The sequence below is a fragment of the Trachurus trachurus genome (assembly GCF_905171665.1).
Source record: "Trachurus trachurus genome assembly, chromosome: 14".
Taxonomy (NCBI): Eukaryota; Metazoa; Chordata; class Actinopteri; order Carangiformes; family Carangidae; genus Trachurus; species Trachurus trachurus.
In genome coordinates, this window is record NC_139903.1 from 10,149,679 (window position 1) to 10,174,481 (window position 24,803).

General features: G+C 43.1%; 2 protein-coding genes across 6 annotated transcripts in view; both read left to right on the forward strand.

The window, feature by feature from the left end:
* Nucleotides 1-15,475, forward strand: part of srrm3 (serine/arginine repetitive matrix 3) — a 70,935-nt gene extending 55,460 nt beyond the window's left edge. Inside the window, exons 6-15 of one of the 5 annotated variants that reach the window (XR_014595918.1) lie at nucleotides 8-76; nucleotides 3,022-3,057; nucleotides 3,320-3,370; nucleotides 3,969-4,076; nucleotides 4,912-5,074; nucleotides 12,087-12,391; nucleotides 12,529-12,780; nucleotides 12,888-13,013; nucleotides 13,973-14,100; nucleotides 14,873-14,931. Coding sequence is in view for 4 of the 5 variants with exons in the window: in XM_083986380.1 (XP_083842506.1) it covers nucleotides 8-76; nucleotides 3,022-3,057; nucleotides 3,320-3,370; nucleotides 3,969-4,076; nucleotides 4,912-5,074; nucleotides 12,087-12,391; nucleotides 12,529-12,780; nucleotides 12,888-13,013; nucleotides 14,873-15,122 (1,360 nt within the window). In the remaining variant the exon portion in view is untranslated. Of the gene's footprint in view, nucleotides 1-7; nucleotides 77-3,021; nucleotides 3,058-3,319; nucleotides 3,371-3,968; nucleotides 4,077-4,911; nucleotides 5,075-12,086; nucleotides 12,392-12,528; nucleotides 12,781-12,887; nucleotides 13,014-13,972 lie in introns of all 5 variants that reach the window. The other 4 variants (XM_083986380.1, XM_083986378.1, XM_083986377.1 and 1 more) reach the window with 4 other exon arrangements.
* A 5,620-nt stretch (nucleotides 15,476-21,095) lies between these two features.
* Nucleotides 21,096-24,566, forward strand: hspb1 (heat shock protein, alpha-crystallin-related, 1). The gene is made up of 3 exons (XM_083986872.1): nucleotides 21,096-21,686; nucleotides 23,262-23,325; nucleotides 23,911-24,566. The coding sequence occupies exons 1-3, from the start codon at nucleotides 21,254-21,256 to the stop codon at nucleotides 24,065-24,067; spliced, it is 654 nt and encodes a 217-aa protein (XP_083842998.1). The 5' UTR covers nucleotides 21,096-21,253; the 3' UTR covers nucleotides 24,068-24,566.
* Nucleotides 24,567-24,803: the final 237 nt, after the last annotated feature.

Genomic DNA, 24,803 nt, shown 5'->3' on the forward strand with positions numbered 1-24,803 from the left:
TCAATAGGTTTGGCAGCTCCTCACCCACTCGCAGAGAGAAGAAGAAAAAGAGTGGGAAGAAACACAAGCGAGACAGGTGAGTGTGTAAATAACATGCGCAAGAGTCATCAGTGATTTGTCATCACAACAAAGACACTTTGACTTCTCAAGGGTTTGTCAACAGCTGCCATCATAGCGGTGGATGTTCAGAGGAGATAGAGTCACACGTTTGATGTTTCACTTACTGGAAAAGCAGAGTGAAGGAGCTAAAGGGAGGGATGTTGCCTCTCTTTTGTCATTATGTGAATGGCCCATATAACGTATTTGTGGAGCAAAAGGAAAGAAAGAAAGAAAGAAAGAAAGAAAGAAAGAAAGAAAGAAAGAAAGAAAGAAAGAAATAAATAAACAAGGAAGGAAGGAAGAAAGATATTCAATGAAGAAAGGCTGGTATAAAAAGAAAAAAGGAAGGTAAGGTGGAAAGAGAGAAATAAAACAGTAAGAATGAGAAAGAAAGAAAGAAAGAAAGAAAGAAAGAAAGAAAGAAAGAAAGAAAGAAAGAAAGAAAGAAAGAAAGAAAGAAAGAAAGAAATTGAATGAAGAAAGGCTGGTATAAAAAGGAAAATGGAAAAGGAAGGTAAGGTGGAAAGAGAGAAATGAAACTGTAAGAATAAGAAAGAAAGAAAGAAAGAAAAAAAGAAAGAAAGAAAGAAAGAAAGAAAGAAAGAAAGAAAGAAAGAAAGAAAGAAAGAAAGAAAGAAAGAAAGAAAGAAAGAAAGAAGAAAGGCTGGTATAAAAGGAAAAGGAAGCTAAGGTGGAAAGAGAAATAAAACAATAAGAATGAGAAAGAAAGAAAGAAAGAAAGAAAGAAAGAAAGAAAGAAAGAAAGAAAGAAAGAAAGAAAGAAAGAAAGAAAGAAAGAGAGACAGAAAAGAAGGTAAGAAAAATTGGAAGAAAGAGGAGGAGGAGGAGGAGGAGGAGGAGAAGGAGGAGGAGAAGGAGGAAAGGAAAAACAAATAGGATGTCTAAAGGATGAAAATAATGAAATAGTTCAAGAAAGAAGGGAGGACTGAAAAGACAATAAAGGGGAAAGATAGAAGAAGAGATAGGAAACGAACAAGAGCTCATCAGCAGATACCTGTGCAGCCTCAGGTTATTATAATACCAATTGGAGAGCGCCCCCCCCCCCCTCCCTCGGTTCCTCTGGCTCTCTGCTCCTCCTGACTCGGGGGGCGTTGCTCTAACAACCCAGCCTGTATGGGGGCACAACACAAGAAAAATGAGCCTCTCACCAAATTGCTGAGCATCACTGCACTGCCCCGCTCTTGTTTCCCACCTCTCATCCATCCACGCACATCCCAGTCCTCCCTCATGCCCCAAACCCACCCACCCACCCACACATACACACACACACACCCCAACATCTTCTCCACGCCTCCCTCCAAAGCTGCTCTGCATTGCAGGTACTGTTTTTATATGAATAATGTATAGATGAGGCAGGGGGTGAGCAGCATGCAGGGTTCCTCCCCCCCCAGAGACGGCCTCCTTTGATTCTCCTTTTTAAGGTGCACTTAAGTAGGTGGAGGAGAGAGTAGGAGGGGTGGGGGGGGCATTGCGATCCTGTCCTGCTTAAATTCATAATTCTGCCTGTTTGTAATATACAGCCCAGTGTAAAGTAATAGCTCCAGGTCGGGCCGCTGCCGCCTTTGATGCATATTCGTCTCTCATCTTCTACCAACCAACGTCCTTGTGTCTGAAGGAGCAGTGAGGGATTTTAGCCATGACCAGACTGTGTGTGTGTGTGAGAGAGGAGGAGAAGAATAATAAACCTTCAGAAATATCCCTTCATACTCAGTGGTCCCCAGACGACTCCCTCCAGTAGGGAAACAGGGGCTGCCTGCTACCGACCGGGGCCACAGCTCTCTGAGTCACACATCAGCCACATACATTACCGTGTGACAGCTTTATTACTCCCCTTTCAGTGAATCAACACACTTTGTGCTGCCGCTCCCTCCCACTCCATGCTGCATGCTGTAGGTGTGTAAAAACAGCAGAGGAGATGGAGGGCTCTTCAGGAAAAATAGCAACAACTCTCACAGACCCGGTCTGACTAATCACCATGGAAACTGCAACGAGGGTGAAAGTGATACGGAGGTGATGTGTCAGTTGCTGAGGACTGAGGAATGGCTGGCCTCCCCATCATTATGTTATAATACATGGTCAAAAAGAAGCCGCGCCACAGAAGCTCAGGGTTTCTTTTTCACTCCTGCCTTTTCGCAGGAAGCAGCAGCATCAGCCAAGAATAAAAAATAAAATAAGTGTGAAGTCCTGCACCTGTGGAATACAAATTGGAAAAAAAACCTGCTGTGAGACCCCCCTTGGTGACATCCCTGCACATAAAGATGTATGCATTAGATTCAGACTGTCTTGCACAGGGAGGGAGTGGGGGGTGTCACGTGCAGAACATTAAAACTGCAGAAACACATCCAGAAATATTTCCATTTCTAAGTTGGCACATAAATATGAATTATCTTTGGTATTTATTTACAGCGCCTTCAGCATGTTCATATTTTGTGAATAAATATTACGTGTTTGTTATATTTGTAGCACTGTTCACATGTAGAGGCGTATTTACACAAAAGTTGAAATGACCTTGTGCAAAATATGAACTATTGTACTATTGAAAGTGTTTCCTCGGTGTAAAAACACTGAAGGTCAGCTCACACAGCAGCTTCATGTAGTCTCAATATTCTTGGGGGGTGAATGTGAAAATATGACCCTGAAAATATGATGTGAAATAAAGGGGAAGTATAATCAAGGTGCTGCACAGATTGATGACAGCAGAGATTAGATTTTTGGGATCAGCCTCCAGCATTTGTTCAAAATACAACCTTGTCCTAGAAACTATTCCAAGAAGCAGGTTTAGTACTTTTCCCAGAACCACCATCAAAATCTGGAACATCCAACGTCCAGTGTAAATGCACCACTCGTATATCTGTCATGTTATCATCCTTATAATGATTGTGGTGTTTTTGTTTTTCGTAGATCTGCTTCTGGCTCCAGGAAAAAGAGGAGATACAGGTGTGTATGAGAGATGAGAACACACAACCACAGCGCTGTTAACAAACCCTGAGTGTGAAAGTGCGCAGCGAAGCAAACGCTGCAAATTAGTTTTCTCATGTAAGGTGTGTTATTGTCCTTTCTGCCTGATTCACTGTTCCCTTTTTGGGGCAAAAAATCCATACTGGCGAGCCGTACAGTGAGTTCTGCTCTTACAAAAAGGGAATCTTTACTGCTTTAAAGTGCAACAGCTTCATTATCTTACATATGACGTCTGTTTCAGATCGGGCAGCCCAAAGAACAAACACAAAGACAAGAATAAACAGAAAAAGAGGTGAGACTCGCAGAATCCCTCTAATACCATTTACATGTTAATGCTGAGCCGACAGACGCCGTCCTACAGTATATGTCTGCTTTTCCCCTGTGAAATGAAGCGTCACATTCATTATCTGATGTTCTGTACAGATATAGAAGGTGATGCGTAAAGAATAATTTCAGCACATTTTGTCCTCTGCACGTAGTAAAAACAAACAGAGAACAATCATCTCAGTCCTCACCGACGACCACTGAATCACATTCGGTCCCTCATAAATTTATATTGGTATTTTACACTCATTATCTCAGGCTCAGACGCACAGGGAACGGTAACAAGCGTAAAGCACCGGGCGCATCTCTCAGCTTTACAGCTTTACGTCAACACAGTAGCAGCGCCACACCTGTCTTAATTAGATATAGATTGAAATAGTTTGGCTGTGCATGAACTGTCTTACACATCAGTGGATCGACTGCTGAGCTCACTGCCGCATGCGTGTCTCCCTGTGATGTATGCATACATACACATGGTTTGTTTATGTATATGTATGCATGTGTGTGTGTGTGTGTGCGTGTGTGTGTGTGTGTGATGTGTTGGTCCGTTTGTTGTTATCCCTCAGGTCCCCCGGTGAGACCCCAGGTAGGAGTTCACAGCGTCAAGGCAGCTGCTGCAGCTCCCGCAGCGCCTCCCTGTCGTCCACCCGCAGCACCTCCAAATCTCCTGCCAGGTACTGTTCCCTCCTCAGCACACACACACACACACACACACACTCTCTCACACACAGACACACACGCATGCATGCTTCGTTTGGTCACACACCGGTGTTGCTCCGTTGACTGTCAAGTGTGTTGGACTGTCAGTCCCTCTCTCTCTCATTTCCTTTCAGCTCGAGGGAAAAGATTAGTTTACAAATGGGGCTCCACACAGCGTGTCTTATAATTCCCACCGCTCTGCTCCCTCTTAAATGAATGTGAAGTCTCATTCTGCACTTAGATAGAGTCTGATGGAAAAACAATCAACAGAAACACAGTCAATTCACGATATTTTTCGATTTAAAAAGCCGAACATACAGTATTGTTTAACAACTCAGATGTAATTTTCTGATTCACATTTTTCTTTCTCTATAAATGTTTTGAACCATCTTTAAGAGTCAAAAAATTGTGGAATATTATATCTGTAAGTAGACACACCAAGCTGAAACTAGCCATAACATTCAGCATGAACAAAGGTATTTCTCTTTTGAGTATGTTTTAGATTATTCTATGTTGTTTAAAGCTTAAAGTTAATGCTCTATACCAACTAAAATGACCTTCTAAAGGTATTGAGTTCTGAGGTCTGAATAGCTTTTTTTCTTTTAAGAATAAAAAGAAGAAGTGAATTATTGTAAGTTTAAGAGTAGGAGTAAAACTCAAGTTTCAAGTACACATTTTCACTTTAAGCACTTTGCCGACAACAAAGTCACAATGAACATCTTTTACAAAGTTGTTCCTCAGGAAGTGAGTGGGCTGGCTGACAGCGCTTTGCCTCATGTGTCGCCGTGTCTCTCTGCTCTGCTCTTCCAGGCTGAACTCCAAGCACAAGATGGACGGACAAAAGGCGTCCGGCACCTTGCTGTCCCCGGGCCCCAACAGTCCCGCCACGTGGCACAACGGGGACCCCGCCCAGCGGAGCCGCAACGGCAAAGCCAGCAGACTCAACCACGCCGAGGGCGAGAAAGGGCACGATGTATGTAATCTCCTCTATTTTGCTCCCACACCCCCACCCTCCCCCCTCACCCACTCCCAACGGTATCTTCCACAGTCTTGACTGATGAGTTTTATCTTGCTCTTTTGTGTTGGTTGACATGAATTCTCATCCTCTTTGATACTGAAAGATTTTTTTTGTTCTTTTATTAGTTCTTCCAGGACAGTCTTTATTATTAATATCATTATTTCTGACGTGTAAAAGACACTTCCTGTCCTGTGTGAAACTTGCCGCTCCTGCTGCTTTGTTTCTGGCTCTCTTTGACTCCTCTGCCATCTTGTTTTTTGTTTGTTCTTGTTGTTTCCCGGTAACGGAGGGAGGGAGCAAAGACAACCAAGGCTCTAGTGTTTCTGCTCAGCACACATCCTCTCAGTCTAGAGTGCAGCATTAGCATACCGCACCATGGATGGAAATATGAGCCACACTGGCACACAGTGTTTCCAAATGAATGAGCAAAAAGATTGTTGTTTCTTCCAAGCGGGTGCGTTCTACAGAATAAGACAAATACATTTTTTAAAAGTTGAACAAGGTGCAGGTACGTCTACTTCAAACATTCTCTCCCCCTCTCAGGTCCACGTCCACCAAGAAATATCAAAGAACTAGGAATAAAAACTTCATAAAGTCCGAATTAGCCTAAGTATGCAACACTTGTGGTAACATTTTACAGTTGCTTCTTGAACTGACTAATCCAAATTCTACTTGAAAAAATTAATTGTAACCAAAACACTTAATTCTGCTGTGATGTATGTTACATTTAAATACATGAACAAAAACAAAAACACAATGTGATATATATTTAAATAAGAATGGAAAAATGTGGTTTATCCTGCAGAGATATTGTGACATTTACAGTAATTGTCTCCTGCATTGAGGAGTTCAGGGAGGGGATGAAAATCAACAAATTGCAAAGGAGCTAATTAGATCTCATCATCCAGTTATTAAAGATGTTGTTTCACAGTTAAAAAAAAGATTTTGATATAAAATGAAAAGGAAAACAGAACTCAGATTTGTTTGCGACAACTAACTAGAAGTAAAGTGATGATCAACAGAGGATTAGGACTTTAAAATGTCTCCTAAATCAAATCACAAAACAGAAATCAAGATAACGAGGTTTACTGCATGTCAGTGTTGTTCAGGAAAGTGCAGCATAGACCTGTCAGTACTGAGTATAAACCACCATCGATAGTTCTCATGAGATGCATCATACATGCAAAAATAAGAAACAATCACAGCCGTTAAAGTGACGACTACTGACTACACTACAGAGAGGTCTCAATGTGTAAAGACCGTAAAAGCTAGACAACTGTGCTTTTACCTAATATTAGCATATCAAGTTTCACCTAATTTCTTTGATGTTTTGTTTTTTTTATTTCATTATTTGAAGTCTTTCATAGATTTAGTCGTGCCTTGAAAGCACCATTGTTAGTTTTCATGCCGAAATGAAAGCCAATCAACTGTCCTGTCACAGCTTGGGAGCAGAGCGGACCTTTTATACTGAAAGGGTTTCAACAAAAAATGAAAAAGAAAGCAGCGGTACATGATTCACAATATGCTCATGAAGCCATAAGTTTAATCAAATCATAGATGAACGGCTCCGTGTTTGTTTCTCAGCCTCTAAAAGACGCTCTGATGAGTTTACATGACTTTCTGCCTTAATGAAAACAACTTCCGTACTGTAAATAGTTGAAGAGCTGCTGCAGGATGACAGCCAATATGCTGGATTAAAACAAAAGACTTTGCCTCGGCAAAAGGGAACTGACTTCTTCTGATGAATAAACATCTAAACGGGCTGCAGACATCCTGTAAACACTCCCTCCAGAGAACTGATGTCTCCTATTTTCCACTCCAGCTTGCATGTGTCTATGAGGTCTCATCTGATCTCTCTCTCTCTCTCTCTCTCTCTTTCTCTCTTTTCTCTGTCATTACTGATTCTTTTTTTTTTCCTTCTCGATTTAAGTGGTATTTACCAATGAATAAATGCCCAAATCTTTCTGTCTCATTTATATAAAAAGCACTCAATTGCTTTGGAACTGGACCAAGTAGGTTAACAGGGTACGTGAAATAGTTTCTTTTTGTCAATACAGTTGTCTTTCTTCTCAAGCACATGCTCTGCTCAGTGATAGATCCTCTTCTCCTCCAGACGTCCAACAGCTCCTGCAAAAGCACCAGGGGTTAAAACACATGCTCCTCTTTTACTGCTTTACTTTACCATGTCGATGTGCATGTTGCCCCTAGGTGGCAGTATCTGTTCTGTTCCTGACGTTCTTGTTTCTAGTCTATATGTTCAGGCCAGTGGAGAATGCCGAGGGATCTCTGTTAGATCATGTGTTTTTTTTCAGCCATTCAGGTTGGGACATAGTGAAAGAGGAGCATTTAATTGGCTCGATTATTTTAAACAGCATCTTTGTACTGTAGCATAAGGTGATGCTGCGGCCCCCTCCCTCCCACGCTCTCGTTAATCTACACCAAAGACTAAAACATGTCATATTAATCCTCAGTCTTTGCACAGGAGGGTGGTCATGTGTGACAGATCCTGGATCTAACTGAAGTCTGATTTGACTGCAGCAGTTGTGTGGTTTAGCAAATGTTTTTTTGTATAGCAGCTCTGGTTCTTTATCTATCAGCTCAGTTTGTGTTCCTGTAGTCGTCCCCCCGGCCCCGTTCGGGACTGTGTCATCCACTACAGGGGGAGACGGTCCTGGATGCTCCCCATAGACGAGCTTAGGGAAGCAGCCTTGTCTTGTACTTGTCTAACCAAACCACTCAAGGCTGGATTACACCAGAGAAGTACGAGTTAGTGAGATGGATTGAAATCAAATGTTTAATACCTGCAAACTGCAAGAAAATACATGTTTTAAAAGTAAAAAAAAAAACTCCCAGTGAAGTTATCCACTTCCTGTGAGGCCGTATGACAAAGCTTCCAGTATGAGGACTGAGCTTGTCTATGGGAAGCATCTGAGGCCGTCTCCCACGCAGTTGTTGAGATAGCGCCAAATGGGGCCAGTCATCCTCATGCCCATTATTAAAAGATTTATTCAGACACTTGAAACACAAGCACACGGACTCTTGAAAAAAAAATAGCTACAGTACGACAACTCACACCTTTTGTTAGTGTGACTGTTATTTTAAAGGGACCCGAGCCATTTTGAATGTAAGCTCCTCTTCATTTTTTGTTAAAGAGTTTAAACAGCAGATTTGACAAAGCTCCTTAAGGCTCCCTCTCACCGTACCTGTGGTTTATGTCGATGTAACAAATGAAACAAAGAGGTGGTGGTGCTGCTGCTGCTGCTGCTGCTGAAGAAGACCCAGGCCAAAATGTGACTGGGGTCCCTTTCAAATGTGCTTTTACTCTTCTTTAGTTGTTCCATCTTAGCAGTGACTGCCCCCTCCAACACTTCTTCTTGCCCTCGTCTCCTCCTCTCCTACCTGTTCATCATCTGTGTCCTGTGTGACTCACGTCTCACTCTTGTTGTCCTGGCATTTTTCTTCCCACTTATCTTTCATATTATATCTGCCAGCTCTGCATGCCCCCTCCCTCCTCCTCCTCCTCCTCCTCCTCCCTTCAGCTACTCTACTCTACATGGATGTCCACTAATATGACAATTAACTCTATCCGCTTACCTTTACTCCCCCCACCCACTGACCCACCCACCCCCACCCCGTTTTGATACAAATATGGCTGCATTTGTACAAGCGAAAAAGACAAAGCAAATCATGTAGGTTTTCTTTTATTTTTAGTTTCATCCTTTGTTTCTAATTTTACTTTAATTTTAAATTCCATGTGGATTTTTTTTTATTTAGTTTTTTTTTTAGTTTTTCTCCCCCCTCTATTTTCTTTACACTTTTTGGTTTGTTTAGTTCTCCTTAGTCTCTGGACTAAATATGTAGCTTTGATACTAAAAGAGGTCATTGTCTTTTTCCCATTTCGCTGCGGAGAACATTCCTTTCTCCCTTTTTTCTTTTTTCTTTCTTTCCTTTTTTTGTTGATATTGCATACGTGTCACTGATTGAAATGGAAGGTAGGTAATGCTTTGCCTACGCACGTGATCTTTATGCAGATGAGAATGTGACAAGCACCCTAGCCTGAGTGACGTCAATGTTTCTCTCTCTCTTTCTCTTTCTCTCTCTCTTTCTGTTGTTTACCAATGGTCTTTAACCAAATTAATTTGACTTCATCAATTATGATTTGACTCTTGAAAGATTGGATTACATAGATCTCTGGTTTTTCTCTTTCCTCCTTAACTTCATTCTGAAGTCCAATATCCCGCTCTATTATCCAGGTCCATTTCTTTCCATTTTTTCCTTTTCTTTCTGTTTTGGTAGAATGCATTCCTGTTTGTCCAGCATCTCTCTGTTTGTTGGTGAATTGGTACATTCGTCTTATGATTTTCACCATATTGATTTCCACAACCTTTTCTAACAACTGTCATAAACACCAGTGGTTGTGTCTTTTCTTACAAAACCGCTTTAGTTGTCTTCTCCCAGGTGGAGAACGGCTCTTCTTTCTGCAACGATCAGTCGGCGCTTTTGCTGTATCGTAGATGACAGAGCAGTTCAGATAGACATGATAATGCATGTGGAAGAGCCAGCTGTGTTTGGTTTCATATAAAAGGCCTTTTGGACATTCACCCTCTCTTTTTCTGACCTGCTTGGAACGAGCAGTGTAGAACTGTGCATCATATTTCAGTCCCTAAACTCCTGCTTTATCACACAGCCAAGTTTTTCTTTTTTTTTTTGGTCGAATGCTTAAAATAGGGTCTGACCCTCTCTACCATACACAGTGTAAAGGATAAGGCTTACAATACTCTGTTTTCTAACTGTTAATAATTCCCTTGCAAAGACCTAAATCAACAATGTGTCAGTGCCCAGATGGAATATTTTAAAAGGCAAGTTTCATGTTTAAACAAGCATCAGCAGCCAGAGAGCTCTGTGGGACTGTAGTTATAATAGATACAGACATGCTGTGAGTTTAATGTTAATGTTACTTAGCATTCGGAAGTTTTGTTGTTAACCAGCTATAGCACGCTCATGTCTGCTAGCCAGAATTATAAAATACAACTGAGGCTGATGAGAGTGTGTTTCATTTTGCAGGAATTGAAGAAATTAGAATTCTGGTCTCATAAAGGTGCCGGAAAACCAAAGTTTGCAGATGTTATTCTGAGGCAGATATTGATGTGTGAGTTAAGTTTAACGATTGTCAGGACTGGCAAACTCACATCTCTTCCAACGTTCATGGCAATCCATAGTGGAGGAGAGATTTCAGTCTGGACCAAAGCAAGTCGACTGACTGACAGGCCGATGTTTCCATCCAGAACCATAATGCAGCATGTGCAGTACTAGGGGGCTGCTAATGGGGAACTGATACACATTTGGTGCTATAGTGAATTATTTACAGAACCAGAGTGTGCAGCACCTTTATAATTGAAAGAATGTGTCACAGTGTGAAAAGCATGTCTCACTTTTTTTGGAAACAATGGAGCTCTGTGTTAGTGAGGTGTATTGACTGTAAGGTATCTATTGTATCATCATCACAGTAGAATCAGTACATTGCTGATTTTGGTCTTTCGTGGGATTTATTGAGAACAAGAAAAACAGAATATTTCCAGCCTTGCTCATTTTCAAGCTTCAAGCTAATTGAGTCTATTCATGACACGTATATTTAAAAAAAAAAAAAAAAAGAAAGAAAAAGGATCCGATCACACTCTTATTAGTTTATAAGTTAAATGCAGTTTCACTGGGCTTTCAAGTGTTTCTGGGTGTTCTCTTATGTTAGTACTTTTCCCCCCAGAATAACCTCTGATGGCCATAAAATGTGGCTGAACCTGAGTCAGTCTCAGTAATAACCTCACACACTGTGCTGTTATGAAGCAGCAGCTCCCTGGAACTACATTACTGGAAACTAACTGTGATAACTGTAAGTGTCTGGTATCAAGAGTCCACGAGCACAAGCACTGATTGTAACCACTAAAGCAGAGGTAGTTATCCTGTAAACATGTCAGGGAGTAAAATAACACCTTCCCAGTTCTAGATACGACACGGAGAGAGAAAAAAAAAAGGTAAAGAAAATACCTTTTACTCTCACCAGCCAGTTGCTCTCTGATGTTTAGGAAGGCGACTGGGCCCAGAGGATTTACTCTCTGTGTGAGGGACGCCCTGCACATTGTGGTTTTCCTCTTTGCTTTTGAGTTCTTTTCCATTGATTTCCATGCATTGTCTCATGAGTCACTGGCAGGGAAGGGTTTTGTGTCTTTTTCTCTTGCATTTTGTGAATCTAATGATGCACTTATGTTGCCCCACTTTTCCCTTTTCTTCATACCTTACCTACTAAAGGAGGGAATACCACTTTATTGGTAAGTGGATGTTAACCAGAAGGGAGTTAAACAAGAGTAACCATTAAAAAAAAAAACAAAGAAAATGGGTCGCTGTTCACATCTCAGCAATTGTCTTCAGGAAAAAAAATCCAGAAAGAGAAAATTGAGTAGCAGACGATTTGTTTTCTGATTCGATTGATTCAATAATTGTGATCTTTATTTTGTTCCTTCCATTTCTGTGATGTTCTGTCAAGTTGTCTTCTCTTTCTGTTTTGTTTATTTTTTCAACCATTACTAAAATAACTGAAGAAGTCCTCTTTTTCTACTCTACAAAATCTGTAGCTCTGTACTCTCTGCCTCTGCTCTTTAACTTATTTGGTTCACAGTTTTGTTTTTACTTTTTCCCTCTCTTCCTCCTCTTCCTAGTTTTTTTTGTTTGTTTTTGCGATTATGATTTCTTCAACTCATTATGGTTTTGCATGCCAAGTATTGCATGCGCTGCACCATAGAGGACTATCTATAAGCCATATGGAGAAAACCTAGATCTTTTTCTTTTAGATGTTTACCTTCTTTTGGCAAGTACACCGTAGCACTCAATCACCAGCCTGAAAACACTCTAATGCTCTTTTTGTCCTTTTTCTTTTTTTTCTTTTTTTCCTTTGTTGGTCATCATTTCTCCACAGAAGCTCCATCTCCTGACCGCTAGTGCTGCAAGCCTCCAGCCCGCTCTGCTCCGAGAGCACAAGCTCCACAGCGCCCCCAGCAGGAGCCAAACGGGGCCGACGTGCGCGGCAGCAGCAGCAGCAGAGGCTGGGAGTGTGGACGGCAGGAGCGCGGCTGTCGGGAGCTCTGTGACCCAGACGCCCGGGAGGAGAGGGAGCCAGAGAGGCCAGAACAAGAGCTCCCACTCCCCTGCCCACAGCAGCGACTCGACCCACTCCCAGCACAACCACGCTCACAAAGGGAGGAACTCTCGGCACCAGAGAAAGTGAGTATTCTCCACGCAGCCGACATTTCTCAGGCTCTTATCACTGCTGGAAGGCTCAACCTCAGATCTGCCACTGAGAGAGAAAATTATTTGATTTCTTTTTTCTTTTTTCTTTTATACCGGCCAATTACCCCCAGGACAAAAGGAGGACACTCTTCCAAGCGCCACCACCGCTCCAGTCGAGGTCAGGCGCACCACCGGAGCCCGTCAGCGTCTCCTGGACGACACTCGCACACGTCAGGCAGGAAGAAAGAGGAGGCGCGGAGCAAACCCAACCTCCGACAGCGCAGCAGCTCCTGGAGCAGCGGGCGGTCGTCCTCACACTCTGCGTCCAGAGACAGAGGCCCCAGCAAGGCCAAGTCCCCACACAACAGACAGAACAACTCCAGGTGAAACTCCGGCGCTCTGCTCCCTGTCTGGTCCACTTCTCTGTCAGATTATATTTGTTCCATTTTTGTTCTGACTCCTGGTGGTTGTGTCTCTGTGTGCCGTGCAGAGAGAGGGACAGCCCAAACCGCTCTGACACCGACAGTCGAGCTCGCCGCCGCTCACGCAGCTACTCGCCCATTCGTAAGAGGAGAAGAGATTCACCCAGCTTCATGGAAGCTCGCAGGATCACCAGGTAACACAGTGGTCCAGACTGAGAAAACACCTCCTTGTAGATTTATACACAACAAGCTCCAGTGATTTGTATATGATGCGAAAATGAACTGCACTTACACATGACACACTTTCATATACAGTTTATTATTCTCTGTGGTTTAGATATTTCCCATAATTTAAAGGTAAGGAAAATATCACACTTTCATCCCGGAGTTAATCAAAAATAGAATTTTGCACAAAGTTCGGCCTAAATTGTCTGATAGATGAGTTATTACACTAATTGTATGACCCAGAGTGGAATCAAATTCAATTTTCTTTTCTGTACAGCTTTAACAGTACTCTCATGTTAGTGAAGAAGTTGTGTTTTTTTTTTTTACTCTTTTTAAATAACTAAAATGCCAAGCAAAATGAATCAAATGTGGGAAGAAGAAAAAAAAACACTTTCACATGTATTGAACTCCTTGTGTGAAGTTAGAATGAGGAACTGAAGGATGGATATGGTGATGATGCGGATGTCTGGTTGGCAGATTTGGTTTGATTGGCAGGGACACAGAGTAGATATATATTGGATAAGTGTATCTTTGTATATATACAGTATGTGTATGTGTGTTTGCATGTACAGTATATTTATTTTGTATAAATTCAACATACAAGTTTTTATAGGTACTGAAGTAATAAAAAGCTGCAAAACTGTTCATCCCAGTATTGGCCATAAGATCAAAGATAAGCAAGAATAATTCAAATGGTGAGGTCTCAGATGATGATGATTTATTTAATCTGTCTGGTTTTAGTGAATTGCTTCGTACTCATTCATAAATCTTCTCCATGTTGAGCGTATGTTTGTATTTTGTATTTTGTTTCTTCCTCTGCTGGTGACAACATGTTTGATCAAGCGTCTCCTCTGTACTTTCTCATGCAAGTGTAAATAGTCATGTGTGAAATGTGTGTACCTTGTCATCTTTTACTCCCCTCCTAAAGGTCCCGATGCCAAGACAACGGGAGGCTGCTGATCTGAGCTGTTGCAGGCTTGTTACCCTGGTAACAGTTGCCGTGCAGCAGGACCCCTCTATTCTGACCCCTGAAGCTCGGCTGAACAGCAAAAACCCGTCAGAGCTCCCCTGAGTAACCCTGTCGTCTCTCTCTCTCTCTCTCTCTGCTCCTTCATCTGCTTCCCCTGAAATTCACACAGAGAAACTCACACCAACTCTAATGCCGCACCCCACTGTGGTTATGCACTAATGTTGTAACACAGGGACACGGAGATTAAAACGCTATCAAGGTTTATTTAAGCGGATACCCCCTAGTGCACACAGGCTGTGGATTTCCCATGGCAGATACAGGAGACAAAAGCTGAGGCAGAGTTATCTTCCAGGCTGCTCAAATGACAAGGTGGAGCGCACCTTGTAGCAGCAGGGATACCTTGATAGCGTTTATCTCTCCCTGCACTGTTGACTGTTGATTTCTTCTGGGTGTTGTTGGCGTCCGCTGAGAAGAAGGAGGTTGTTTTGGGAGCTAACAGCTAATTATCTTACAGGAAGCACCTCCAGAGTGGCTATTAACAAGGCAATCTAAGCTTTAGCTTAAACTAACATCACGCTTTTCTTCTTCTATGTGTGCGTGCGTGTGTGCGTGCGTGCGTGCGTGCGTGTGTGTGTGTTTGGCTGAACAGCTTTTTTAATCCCTTATAGCTGCTCTCTTTCAGATCCTGTCATCTTAGGTCTACCAACCTTCTGATTTTCGCTCTCGTGTGATTCACATCCACATCCGATGCACATTTAACATCTGTTAAAAATCCCATCGACACTAACTCGTCAATCTGTCGTCTTTGTCTAACATTAACGCTCCCTCTTCCGCCTTTCTCTCTCCTCCTGCTTCCAGTGCTCGGAAGCGGCCGATCCCGTACTACCGGCCCAGCCCTTCCTCGTCCAGCTACGACAGCAGCCCGCCTCGGTCCAGCCGCAGCCGCAGCTACAGCAGCTACAGCCGCAGCCGGAGCCACAGCAGGAGCCACAGCCGGAGCTGGAGCCGGAGCCGCAGCCAGAGCCGGAGCTGGAGCCGCAGCAGGAGTCGCTCCCGCAGTCACCACAGTTACTACAGCCGCAGCAGCTACGACAGCCCCGGCTTCTGAATAGGGGGGGGGAACCGACACAAGCAAGATGAGAAGTCCTGTTTATTTGACTGTGCTCCAGTCCAGTTATCATGTTATCTTTAACGAGCTCTCGTCAGCGGCCACACACTGCTGTTACAGTTCGGGGGCTCAAACCCCCACGACCATTAACCCTCTCTAACACAGAGCCTGGATCAAAGATGAGAGACGTATTTCGATAGAGCACATTTGAATTTGGGTGTCACTGTTCATGTCTTCACATATCCAACATATTCGAGGAAATTGGTTACCACATGTCAGAAATTATTTGGTGGAGCCCAAAGAACAAATCTTGCTGTATGTTAGCACTTTCTTTCTCTTCTTCCACATTACAACCAAAAATGAAATCATGAGAAACTATACACTATATGAATATATACGTATATATACATACATATATATATATATATATATATATATATATATATATATATATATATATATGTAGACATCCTAGAAATAGGAGCTGAGTGGAAGACAAAAAGAGGACACATCATTTGCTTACTGTACATTTCAGAGACTTTTTTCCCCCTTATCATGTGCTCATCTCCCCAAAGACTTCCATTTCACTGAAGCACAGAGATCAACAGACGTGAGAACAAAAGAAAAAGAAAAGTCGGTGGATGAAAAAGGAAGCAAAAAAAAAAGAAAAGAAAAGGAAGAAGAAGAAGAAAAAAAAACAGGAACTTTTTTTTATGATGAAAATTGTATTGTATAGGTTTGTCTGTATAGATGTAAACTCCTTTAAGTTCTGGCTTTGTAAACTATGCACTGTATATTCCATATAGTTTGAGGAGGTTTGTTTGTTTATTAGCATGATGCATCAGGAGAGACTTGCTGCTCGTAGGAGAGAGAGTCGTCGCCGCCGTCGTCGTCATAGTGAAAGATGCCGGGCTGCATCTGTGCTCCCTCTGACCTCTGACCTGTACAGTATGTCAGACGCCTGTATACAGAGGAGAATGGGATGATGAGAAAACATTAATTATGTACTTTTACTCTTTTTCCCCGTTTAAATGATTATGTTGATTCTGCTAATACTTTGAGTGAGTGTATGGGTGCCTGTGTGAGTGCTTGCGTCCGTATGTATGTGTGTATGTATGTATGTATGTGTGTGTGTGTGTGTGTACCTCCTCTGCAATGACCAGTGAGGTAATAGTTCATGTGTATCCTCCGTAGCCTGGGTCTATGGCTACTGTATGGTACTGTACAGGAAAAACTGTCTGCAAAAAGCCTCCATGCACACATTTGTGTTGACCACAGCTATTTATGGATCTACTGTATTTATAAGTTTATTTATTGGGGTTATTTATTATTTAATTTATTTATGATCATGACCTGTAAAGCAGTTGACTCGTGCTCTGAAGATGAGATCGCTGCAGAAGATGTATTCCCATGTTTTACACGCAGTCGGATTGTTGTCGTGGCAAAGTTTTTACTTTAGCGAGCAGTGTGTAGACGTGCTGCTGTGTGTTTAAGAAGCTCTGATTTAAGCCAGTGGAACTGAGGCTTCTGCCATCATGGTATATGGTATATCCCCCCTCCCCCCACCTGCCTATAGCAATGGTTGAATTGAACGCACGCCATTGCATTGCAGCTCTGCCTGTACCGAGGAGCGAGGGAGTGGTCTGAAGCAGAACCAAAACATCTCCCTCAGTGAGGAGGATGGATGGTCCGTTATTATCTCTACTGTAATCTTTCCAGCTAACACTCTACTCTAACCCCTTGTACGATGGGTCGCACTGTGTTTCTATAGTTACAGGCTTCAGAAAGACCATTCGTGTAACTTCAGCATAGCAGAGACGGCGGCAGATCTGTGACGCCTCCTCTGTGTCCGGCTTCAGTAGAACAGTAAACAAACTGGCGAAACAATCAGGGATTACCCTAAGTCTTCCTTTACCATTCGTCCAGTCTCATGTCACTGACGCTGCAGTTTTGCATTCCCAGTGTGACCTATTAACCCAACTATGATACTCTGCAAACTTGTTAATTTACTCAAAGTATAGCATTGCCCCTTTGGTTCTACACGTCATTCTTTGTAATGTACAAGTTATTATACCTGACAATAAACTGAAACAAATGGAGAAATGATCCTATTTGTGTCCTTTTTTTCCCTCTGTTGTCATGTAGACGCTGTGCAGATTGTTGCCTACAGAGGGCAGTGATGGGACCCTATCAGTGTGTGTAAATGGAAACAGCAGGACAAACTGTAACTCCACTCTATTTTAGGGAATATCTCAACACCAACACCACATCCTTCGGTTGAGATGCTGTGATGATGAACGTCTGATAAGATAGTTTTTTGTTTTTTTATCTAAATAAGGAAAAACTGAGTTAGGTCTTTAAAGAACCCCCAAATCTCTAAATTAAAACAATCAGACATTTTCATGTTCATTTTTACTTTTTATTGCTTTCTTTCCCTGTGAAAAGGGAGGATAGACATTCCCCTGTAACACTTGCACATGACACTTTTGCATGTCTGTAAAGCTGAAAGCCCAATAAACTTTTTCACAGAAGACATTTTAACTTCAGTCACAGCAAGACAAAGCACCACAGGAGCTGGTTTCAATAACGACAGCTCACTTCCATCAGGCAGAGAGGGGACTACTGTAAGTCACATGTGCAAATCACAAGTCAAGTTGGGCCTATATGAAATTCTGGTGATCTACAACAGTTTCCACATATAACAGTGTTACTGACAGAAATTTAACCAGCCAACACTACTGAGTTAATTTTATACATATTCATTCATGATAATAAGTTCTGACAGTTGAAATTGAACTTTTGTGAACTTCTTTGTATTTAATTTATTCAGACAAATTCATGAAATAAGGCGCATATGACTTCACATTACTGAAAATGAGGAGCCAAAAGCTATGATTTACATTCAGATGTTATTTAATCATTTGTGTGAGCTTGATATAAATATAATATTCGGTAGACCCACTTTTAAAAGAGAAAGTCAATGGTCTCTATCTGACTACTTTAGAAAATCAGGATTTGTTTTTGTATACTTATTTGTTATAATGTCAACATCTAAATCAGACCACCCCCTAATCCAACCCATGTCAAATTATACGGTGATGTGAAAAAGTATTTGCCACCTTCCTAGATAACAAGAGTAAATACAAAATGCAGTTTTTAAATGATCTGGCTCTATGTGAAAAAGTAATTACCCCCCAAATCTAATAACTGGTTGTGCCAACTGCAATCAAGCATTTGTGATAACTGCCAATGAGCCTTTCACATCGCTGTGGAGGAATTTTGGAAAACTCTTTATTTGCAGAATTGTTTAATTCAGCCACATCGGGAACCCTAACCCATGTTTGGGAGCATGAGCGGCCTGTTCAAAGTCACGCCACAGCATCTCAATCAGATTTAAGTTTGTACTCAGTAACTTCAAAACCTTCATTTTGTTTTTTTAAGCCATTCATAGGTGGACTTGCTAGTATGTTTCCACCATCAGCCAGCCTGCGTGCCACCAGACTGCAGCTTAAGTTCCCGGAGTGCATAACACGAACGTCCTTGAGGCCAGATCTGGTATTGACATCTCCCCCCTCTGAGCAGGTCCTCTTACTGGAACTGACAGTCCCCTGGGTGGACCGCATGCAAGAGGCCAACGAGCGCAAGCAGCTCAAGTACCAAAGAGTGCCGGAGGAGGGTCTGGAAAGCTCGCTGTGAGCCAGTTGAGGTGGGGTGCAGAGGCTTTATTGCCCGCTCCTTGTGCAAGATCTATACCCTTCTCTGCAGCTGTGAAGAGGAGAGCCATCAAGTCCACCTCAAGAGGCTAGTGAGAGGGACTCCCGGTGGATTTGGATCAAGAGGTCTGATAAGTGGGCCGACGCTGCTGGGACTCAAGCCAGGGCCTGATCAACCCTGGCTGGGTCGCCTGAGGGAGGATGTCTGCTGCTGCAAGACCCGAAACACCCAATGATCTCACTGATGATGTATCCCAGCGCATCCACAGATTATATAGTATTTATACACTGTCCTGCTATATAACGTACTGTAAGTGCGTTTGACCTTGAGGTCATGAAGGATTTTCTGGTACAGAGCAGAATTCATGGTTCCATCCATTACCCCAGCAAAGCAGCCCAGACCATCACACTGCCACCATGACATAACTGTTTGTATGATGGTCTTTTTATGAAATGCTGTATTAGTTTTAAACCAGATGAAATGGGATGCACACCTTCCCAAAAGTTCAACTTTTAACTTTCCAGTCCACAGATTTTTTTCCCAGAAGTCTGGAGGACCATCAAGATGTTTTTTGGCAAGAGTGAGATGAGCCTTTGCAATCTTTTTTGTCAGCAGTGGTTTTCACCTGGTAAATCATGAACACTGACCTTAACTGAGGCAAGAAGTAAAGCCTTCTTTAGAAGTTGCTCTGGGTTCTTCTGTGACCTCCTGGATGAGTCATCAATACACTGTCTGAGTATTTTTGGTAGAGTGGCCCCTCATGGAAAGGTTTTCACCACTGTGCCAAGCTTTCTCCATTTGTGGGTAAGGGCTCTCACCATGGTTCACTAGAGTCCAAAAGCTTTAGAAATGGCTTTGTAACACTCTCCAGACTGAATTCTTTCATCTGTTATTGAATTTTCTAAGCACGATATGTTTCTTTTTGAGATCTCTTAGCCTATTCACTTTGTCAGACAGGTTCTATTGAAGTGATTTCTTGATTCAACAGGTCTGGCAGTGACCAGGCCTGGGGGTGGATAATGAAATTGAACTGAGCTTTCCAAAGTTTCAAAGTTGCATTATAGAATCTGAAATTAAAATTTAAACCATCAACAACTGGATTGTTTATATCAGAAATCCATTGCATTGGAAAATTAAAGCCCAACACACAAGAACGGCCAAAACAATGTCGTGTCTCTTGGAACTAATGTGATTGTGGATCTCTAATGTTCATTGTGAAGGAAAAATAATTGAATTAGACATTTCCAGTCTTTATATTACCATAAAAGTGACCACTTACATATTTTAAGAACCTTTAGATGTCTCAAATTTAGTTTTGACTGATACGATCAGATTTGTAGATGTCTTAAAATACAATTTTCACAAGTAGGAAACTGATTGTGGATATCTTTAATTACCCATCTGACTGTGAGAAATGCTATTATGGACATCTGAAAGTTAATTATAGATGGGAGTGAGGTTTAGTTTTAAAACAGCCTTTTTATAAATACAGTATCTCGGTGCCAGTGTGATGCTGGTGGGAGTAGTAGTGACTTACAATAGAGCCAGACACCGCTGCAATAAAAGCCTGACAGGCTGTCAGTAGCTCGGAGAAACCACAGCTTATTAATTCCCCCGTTTGTGACGTTAATAACATGAGGGTCCCTGAAAACATCACAACGCCGATCAGATAACATCCAGCTGTGAATAGTTTGTGTTGATGAGTACGGTGGACTACGTGTAGACAAAGTTGTGAGAGCGTCTCACCGGGGAACAAAACTGGAATCCTGACTTGAGGTTTTTTGGGATTTTAAACTCTTAATGATATTTTTATGTGTTTTCAAGAACGCCATTGGTGTCGTTCTACTATGTACTTAAAATAAGGCTGTTGACAGCGTTACATCGGTTGTGCTGTACATCACATCATAGCCTATAAGAGCTATGTTAGAAATAGCAGGATCATCTTATCTTACACACTCAGACTTACTCACTAAGTCTCTGTGTGTGTGTATGAGCTCATCAGGCCGAAGCCGACTTCCCATCAACCTCCCAGATTCTTCTAGGTCTATGGGACGTCTACAGAGGGGAGGGGGAGTTACACAAACCAGAGGGGAGGCAGGTTCAGCAGTGCACAGGGCAGCTGTCAGTGGGGAGGGCCTTCCTGTTGGATTCCATTTGAGTGCTATGTCGTCCACGAATAGATATTCTAGTAGTTTCCATCAGCATGTCGGGGGGCGTGAGCTGAGGGAGGGGGCTCTGGTCAAAAGGCAGCTCTCTGTGGGCAGGGGTGGTGTCGGTGAGTATAAAAGCTCTCAGCTGAGACACAGGCAGCAAGTAAGGATAACATTTTCAGAGAGGCCAAAGGGCTCTGCACCTGCAGCCAGCAACTCTCCACCACCACCACAACAACAACAACAACAACAACCTCCACAGCAGCCATGTCTGAGAGACGTATTCCTTTCACCCTGCTCCGCACCCCAAGCTGGGACCCATTCCGCGACTGGCCACAGAGCCACCGCATCTTCGACCAGTCCTTCGGCATGCCAGCCCTGCCCGAGGACTTTGGCACATTCCCCAGCACCCACTGGCCGGGGTACATGCGGCCCTCCGTCATGACCCCGGACATGAGCGCCATGATGCCTCACACCCCGGTGATGTACCCCGCCGCCGCCAACATGATGGCCCAGGCTCAGGCCCAGGTCCAGGCCCAGGCCCAGGCCCACCAGGCTCGTGCCCTGTCCCGCCAGATGAGCAGCGGCATGTCAGAGATCAAACAGACCCAGGACAGCTGGAAGGTGTGTCTGGATGTCAATCACTTCTCACCTGAGGAGCTGGTGGTGAAAACCAAGGACGGTGTGGTGGAAATCACTGGTGAGCCTTTTATTTATTGTCACTATTGTGTTTGTGTTGCATTGTCACCTCCTGCATGCTGATGAAAGGGCCACAGTGGTATTATGACCGTACAGTATAGATAGAAAAGCCTGTGTTGAAGGTAATTTCCAGGACAGTACAGAACAATATGAAAAGGAAGGAAAAACTTTTTGTCAGGCAGATGCATTGCTGCAGAGTTACATAATATCTTGAGACAATGCACTGAGCTCCAGCACACTGAAGGGTGGGGGCTTTGGGAAGCATGCCTGCTAGATGCAAAACAACACGCAACCCAGCGTGTGGGAGTCGACTCTTTTACAACAGCTCAGATTTCGTTGCCCGTTCAGAGTTGAGCTCCTCTTCCTCTGCCAGTCTTCAGCCTCTCTGTCTGTCATACCACAAAGCCTCACATACCTGAAGTAGGGGATTTAGCCGTGACGCACCCTGAGTGTCTGCTAGGCTACTTTAAAAGGAGTGCTGGATCCTATCCAAACACAGGGTCCAGAGCCTGGTCCAATCTCCCACTGGTGAGAGATTGGACAGAGACAGGGACAATAAAGACAAACAAAGCTCAGGATCAGTCCAAGTGGAATTTGCCACCTCATATATCTAATATGTCATCAGATCATATTAGAGCTCTGTATAAACATCAGAGTGAGCTACCTCTTAATGCAACAGCCCTCTGCTCATTTGCTGTCATGCACGCTCCAAACTAATGATCCCTCATGTTTAAGAAGTGCCCGCCTGGCCCAACCGGACACGCGCTCGCACTGGCAGTGTCTCCGTGTTGAAAAGAGGACAGGTCCCAGAGGAAAGCATCCTCTATGAGCCCGTTGTCACAACAAACACATGACTGTGGAGCCAGGATCACAGCCAGCCATCTGAGTGTCTGAGGCACTGGCAGGACATGTACATGATTAAGACTAGTGGGGATCTTCTGTGGCTGGTATTGCCACACAGGGGAGGAGGGGGATGTGCGAGATAAAAATACCACCACAAAGGGCTCCGCAAAGCTGCACCTTTATGCCGAGCTGAAGCAGATCCCCGCTTCATATTCTTTATAATTTGGACAATTTCTCGGCACAGATGCAGTAGTTTACTTGAATTGAGCCATGATTAAGGATTTTAATTACAAAAACAAAATGGAAAAACACTATTCAAACATCACCCAAATGTTGAGAATCCACACAATACTGAATCCACTTTAGTCTGACCATTAAAAACTGCAATCAAACCTATTTTTTAAGCAACTGGTAATGGTATAATGACAGTTATGAGGTGTAGTGGTTCACACGCCTACCTCATTTCAACGTGAGTGGTGTAAAATTATGGATGACAACGCTGATGTGAACTCTGCCTGGAACAGGTACTCAGAGCCGTTCCCTCTCCTTCTGCAGCTCTTTTCTTTCCCTAAAATATGCTTCTTCTTTTTTTTACAAACACACACAAGATGTCTTCATGCAGAATGGAGGGGAAAATAAAATATAACACTTCATCTGTAACTCCTGAAATGAGAGCGTGTCGTTCAGATTAGTGCCACATTTAGCTAACAGAATATGTTGTCTGTGTCCTTAGGCAAACATGAGGAGAGGAAGGATGAGCACGGATTTGTGTCCAGGACCTTCACCAGGAAATACACGTAAGTGGCTCATGTGTTTTAAACTTCAATAATTATAACCATAAGCTTGTAGACTTCAGTTTAACCCAGATTAGTTTTGCTTCTGCTGACAGTAATAGACGAAAAAGGCCGACAATATGTCAACTTCTAAACAGATTCTTATTAAAACTAGTTTTTGCTGTGGCTGTTTGATGGCGGCCTTTCTCAGCCCTGGTTCAGATTCCTGTCGTTCTCTTATCGTGGCTTTGCTGCAGAGAGTATCTCCAGCTCTGGGCTGGTTCGGCCTGTGGAGGGCTGGCTGCTGCTGATAGCTGAATTTCATGCTCTGAAAAACAGCAGCAGCAGCAGCCTCCACCTCCTCGCGTTCATCCCTCCTCTGTGTTTTCAGCTGCGTAGGGCTCTGCTGCCATCCAGGGGCCACAGCACACAATGAGGGGGACAAAGTAAACTGGTCTCATTTTCCCCCATAAAGGCTGTTTGAGGGCACTGATATTTCACTCTGTCACGCTTTAGTGATGCTTTTTTTTAATATAAATGCAAGAGGAGGACTTTTTTTAAGATGTTGCCGACACTTACAACCTAATTGTGTTGCCTTGTTCCCTCCAGTCTCCCCTCCACAACTAATGTTGAGAAGGTGACCTCCGCCCTGTCTCCTGAGGGGATCCTCACCATCGAGGCGCCTTTGATCAGACCGGCCCTCGAGTGCTCAGAGACCACGATACCTGTAAACGTGGAGAGCACAGGTGGTGTGGTGAAGAAGTAGACGGAAAAACAGAAGCAGCAGCAGCAGCACCCCCCAACACACAGTCACACGCACACACACACACTCGTTCGCGTCATTTCTGCAAAGTGGCTGGGAGGTTTTGAGGTGAGGAAGCAGCTTATCTCTCTCACTAAAGCAGGCTTGTTCTCACACCAGAGACAGAAGAACAAGGGATTGCCCTTGCTCTCCTGCCTCTCCTCTGTCTCTGATAATGAGCCAACCCCAGCTGAGTGCACTGTGTAAACACATCTGCACCAGTGCCATATGCCTCCTCTTTCTGCTGTAATTACACTCTTCATCTGAATGTAGGAAATCTCAGCTTAGCCCCACTCAGAGTTTTCTTTCCTTCTCTGCCTCACACACAAACACAAACACACACATACACCCACCTTTTTTGTTTTGTTGAGCAAATCCCCTTCATGGTGCCTCTCCACAGACACACTAAAGACGACAGCAAAGTGGACTGTAAGAACAGTGATCTTATAAATGAAGGAACCAAGGTCTCGGGAGAGCGTGCACGCCACCTCTCTTTGTGCAGAACAGCGCCTGTTAACGATCACACTGTGGTCTCACTGGACTGGAAACAGACTGATTTAATCTGCATCTTTAGAGAATAAAAAACAAACAACATATTGAGTCTCTTATTATTTTTCATACAAATTGTGGTTGTTTGTTTGCATGGTGGCGAAATGATATCTCAGCTGCTTCAATGTGTCAGTGAAGCAGCTGTATTTAT